The sequence below is a fragment of the Nicotiana tabacum genome, chromosome 1 (assembly GCF_000715075.1).
Source record: "Nicotiana tabacum cultivar K326 chromosome 1, ASM71507v2, whole genome shotgun sequence".
NCBI classification, from domain to species: Eukaryota; Viridiplantae; Streptophyta; class Magnoliopsida; order Solanales; family Solanaceae; genus Nicotiana; species Nicotiana tabacum.
The window spans coordinates 182,424,634-182,428,980 of record NC_134080.1 but is presented as its reverse complement, the minus strand read 5'-3'; the positions used below and the strand labels follow the sequence as shown (position 1 = coordinate 182,428,980).

General features: G+C 37.2%; 1 protein-coding gene across 1 annotated transcript; it reads left to right on the top strand.

The window, feature by feature from the left end:
• The first annotated feature begins 3,198 nt into the window (after positions 1-3,198).
• LOC107758923 (uncharacterized) lies at positions 3,199-4,053 on the top strand. The gene has a single exon (XM_016576770.2). It carries the CDS (start codon positions 3,199-3,201, stop codon positions 4,051-4,053), a length of 855 nt encoding a protein of 284 aa, XP_016432256.2.
• Positions 4,054-4,347: the final 294 nt, after the last annotated feature.

The window sequence follows — 4,347 nt, the reverse complement described above, 5'->3', positions numbered from 1 at the left end:
AAATATTAATTAGCTCTACTTAAATAAAAATAATTATTAAAATAAGACTGATCATTAAAACAAAACTATTTTTTGGTATTTTTTCAAGATTAAAAATGACTACAAAACATTAATGAGTCTATTTTTTGTAATTTTTATTTTCTTGTAATAAAATAAAAGTAAAAGAGTAAAAATGAGTTGAAATAGCTATATTAGGCCTAAATTTAATATTTACGTGCTAAAATATGAAAAATCTTGGGGAGGGTCAAAAATCACATGTCTACAATAAAATTTGTAAATAGTTACTAGCTAATAATGTACTATTAAATTAATTAGTATTGTATCTAGTAAACGTGAAAAAAATAATACTTAGAAAAATAATTATAAAAAAATTATGGACTATTATATAATAAAGACATAACAAAAGATAATAAACAAAAACTTTTAAATGAAAGATTTATTTAAAATTTACTATCATATAAGTCTTAGTGGATAACGTGCAATAATTTTTATTTTAATTATGACATAAAATACTCTCAACTTAATGATTAATGATTAAGAGAAAAGTAATTTTGAATAGTCAACAATTTATTAAGAAAATTTGAGGGTTTACAAGGTTGGTTACATACAATTGCATAAAGTCCTATTAGGCGAACCCAGTACGCCGGGCGTTGGGCCTGTCCGGGGCATAAGCCCCGACAGCCGAGGCGTAAGTTTCGCGGAACTAAGCCCCACACATAAGCCCAGGGGCGTTTTACAAGTGCTCCGCCCAAGGGCGAGTCCGGGTGAGTCCCAATTCTGCCTTTAAAACAGAGCACCGGATATATTAACTTAGTGTTAAGATCCATTTTTTTTTAAAATTTGAAGGCCTATTTAACTTAGAGTATACTAGAGTTTATAATTGGAAAAGCCATTAAATATATAAATGGATTTTACGAAAAAAGCCTATACATTACCAACAATATATGAGAAAACTTTGGAGTGACTAATTCAAGCTTAAGGGATGAGCTGAAAATACTCACTTTAATAATCACAGATCTTCTTTCGAATCCTTCTGTCCTTCTATTTCTGGAAGATAAAATCAAATATTCTATTCCCCAACGACCCTTCAATTTTGATATAAGCCTATATTCACTTCATGATCTCATTAAAAAAAAATCACAAAGGAGACATGAAATTTGATACTTGCATCGCTTTGAGATTGTGAAGCGAATGAACTGAAAACGATTTAGATCTTTCAATTCCTTCTCAGTGAACGCTCTACAAAGAGAGATATCAGGAGTTGTGATAGAGGACTCTGCAAGGATTGCAAGATTATTCAGACTAAGACCCTCACGATACAATATGGGTTTTTGGTGATGGACGTCAGTATTATGATAAAGAGCAAGATGAGGTTTGTATTGGGACGACCAAAGATCAGGTGGGGAGCCTTGACTAAGGATTAAACTTAGGAGTTGGAGGGAGGTTGATGGCTATGGGACTATGGGAGCCTGGAGGAGTAGTGGGACGCAAGCGATATGTGGACAACGACGGCGAACTGTTTAAGGGAGGCGATGAAGAGGTGTTAGGGGTCTTGAAGGGTTATTCTGGCTGGCAGAGAGGCCACTGGTGGTGGAATGACGTGGTCCAAGGTAAAGTAAAAGCAAAGAAAATGACGTGCCTGAAGTAAGTGGAAAACACAGACGAGGAGGAGATGAGAGGAGAGAGAACAGAGAAAGGTATAAGGAAATTAGGAGGGAGGCGAAATTAGCGGTCACGGAGACTAAGACTGCAACATTTGGTCATCTGTATGAGGAACTGGGGGATAAAGGCGGGGACAAGAAGTTATTCTAGCTGGTCAAGGTGAGAGAGAGGACGACTCGGAATTTAGACCAAGTGAGGTATATCAAAGACGAGAAAGTGAGATTTTACTAGGTTGTTGTTGTTGTTGAGTTAAAATTTAGATCAAATTTAATTGATATATAACTATAAAGTACAATAAGCGAAAGAAAATAAAGCGGATTTGTGGAAGACGATTGAGAGTCATCCATTTTTGCTCTTCCCATAGTATTTTTTTTAGAACTAATAAATTTGTAAAATTGAAGGGACTTTCCGTGGTTTTGATTTTTCTATGATAAAAGTATAGTGAAGTGACTTTCTTGAGTAATTGTTAATATTTGGATAACCTTCTAAAGAATTGACTCTAAACGAACGATCATCAAAAAAACAACTTTTTTCGTTTTGAATTACAGATTAGTGAATGAGTAAAACAAAACTTAAAAGAAAAAGAATAAAGAGGAAAAGAAAAGATGTTCACATTCAAAGTTCCAAACGAACCAAAGTAGTTAGAGTTTTTTCCAAAAGAATTAACTTTATCATTTTCTGACCATAATAGAAATTTTATTAAAGTAATACTCCGTTCCAAACCTATTTCTTTTTCGGTCCGTTCCAAAAAGAATGATCTCTTTTTAAATTTAGTAACAATTTAGCTTAAAGTTACAATTTTACCCTTAATGAGAAACTTTATAACGACACAAATACTCTGGGCCCCATTTGAACTTGTTTAGGACCACAAATTCCAAAAATCTTTATTTTTTACTTAAACTTCGTGTCCAATCAAACAGGTTCACGTAAATTGCTTCCTAGGGAGTAGTAATTATATACTTTGTACCCCCTCCTCTATTCCACGTGTCCCCCTCAACCTCCCTCTCTCTATACTTGAAGCTATAAAAAGATGTTAAAAAGAAGCCTCTAATTTCTTTAACAAAAATTCTCATGCCCGCTTAAAGGCTCCCATTTTTTGTGACTCTGTCTGCTTCTCTCTCATTCTTTCTCGCTCTAAAACTATTTTGAGGAGAAAAAGATTGAAGAAGACAAAGCCACACACCTTTACTTTTGTTTTTCTTTTACCTCTCCCAATTTTCAACTCCAAAATACCACTTAAACAGAAGAAAAAGAAGAAAGATACAGTACTCTCCAAGAATGTTGTAAATAGCATATACATTTTGAATTTTTCTTGGAAGGTGCATTTATTTATTTTCTCCTCGACCTCAACTCCTTTGAAACTAAATGATTGCCTTACCGATAAGGCAGAGGAAAAAAAGGTGTATCTCGGCCAGCTTTCCGGTGCGTTGAAAATCCAAACCGGCTCAAAGAATGATTATTGCCATTTAACCCTGCTTTTCACGTCAGCCTTAAGGATTTCCATTTCTTTCATAAAGTTAATTAATGAGGTGTAAGATGCATCTAGCCGACGCTAGTAGTAGCGTCGGCATTTGTGCTTCGTGTCTGCGCGAACGGCTATTTGCTGTCATCGCGGCGGAGGCACAAGCACAAACTCATTATAAACATTATGAGGCAATTCAAATACAGGAAGACCACCGGAAAACAGACGCCAATCCTCCGCCTCTAGCGTTTCCTCGCTCCGTTTCGCCGTACATTTCTCGCCGGAAATCTGATACTACGCCCTTGCAATTCCAGCAATATTCATTTCATGGAGTTCCAGATCAAAGATTTTTCAGTACTCCACATGTGGGTCCCAACGGAAAAACAATTACTGCTGCCACCTCGCATAAGAAGAAGAGTCTCAAATTTCCTTTGTTATCGGGTCTGTTTAGATCCGGGTCGAGTAAGCCGGGGTCGGATCCTAGGGTTTCAAATTCTGGAGATTATTGCCCCGCATCGTCGTCTTTGTCACCGTCGTGGTTCTCCGGATTTCTGCCCATTCGCCGTAAAAAGCAATCACGGACGTTTTCATTGGACGAATCGACGATCGAAGGTAAACGGAGGATTTGCCGGGATCACGATCGAGGAATGTCTCCGGCGCGATGCACTGACGAGGAGGAAGACGAGAATATCCACGGCGGATCGAGCGGGTACTCGTCGGAGACTCCGAGGAGAACACCGGCAGCTCAACTTGGCCGGAGAACCGGCGGGAAGTCGGGTCATAACCGGAGCTTCTCCGGGATGGCGTTTTGCTTGAGCCCGTTCGTACGTGCGAGCCCGGCGAAGCCTCAACTGTCAAATGCGACGTCATTTTGCAAGAATAGATCGAGGAAGCTTGTAGATTTCGGGAGGGTAAATCCCAACCGTTAAATTGCAGTCGTGGATATTTGACCAATTTGACAACATACGATAAAAGTACGGTTTCGCCCTTGATTTCTTATATGCCATCCGCCCCTCGATTTCAATTTATGTAATCTTATTTCTTTTTTAGTCTGCCAAAAACAATGACATTTTTTTATATTTAAAAATTATTTATCTTTATGCAATAACTAGTATTAGACTCGCGCGTATGTACGGACACTAACCAGTAACCATGTTAAATATTTGAAATATTTGGATTATATGTAATTAACCTTAAATTTTAAACCTTCTCGATATATATAG

Coding starts and splice junctions, on each gene's coding strand:
- LOC107758923 (XM_016576770.2), top strand. CDS start 3,199: ATGCATCTAGCCGACGCTAGTAGTAGCGTCGGCATTTGTGCTTCGTGT.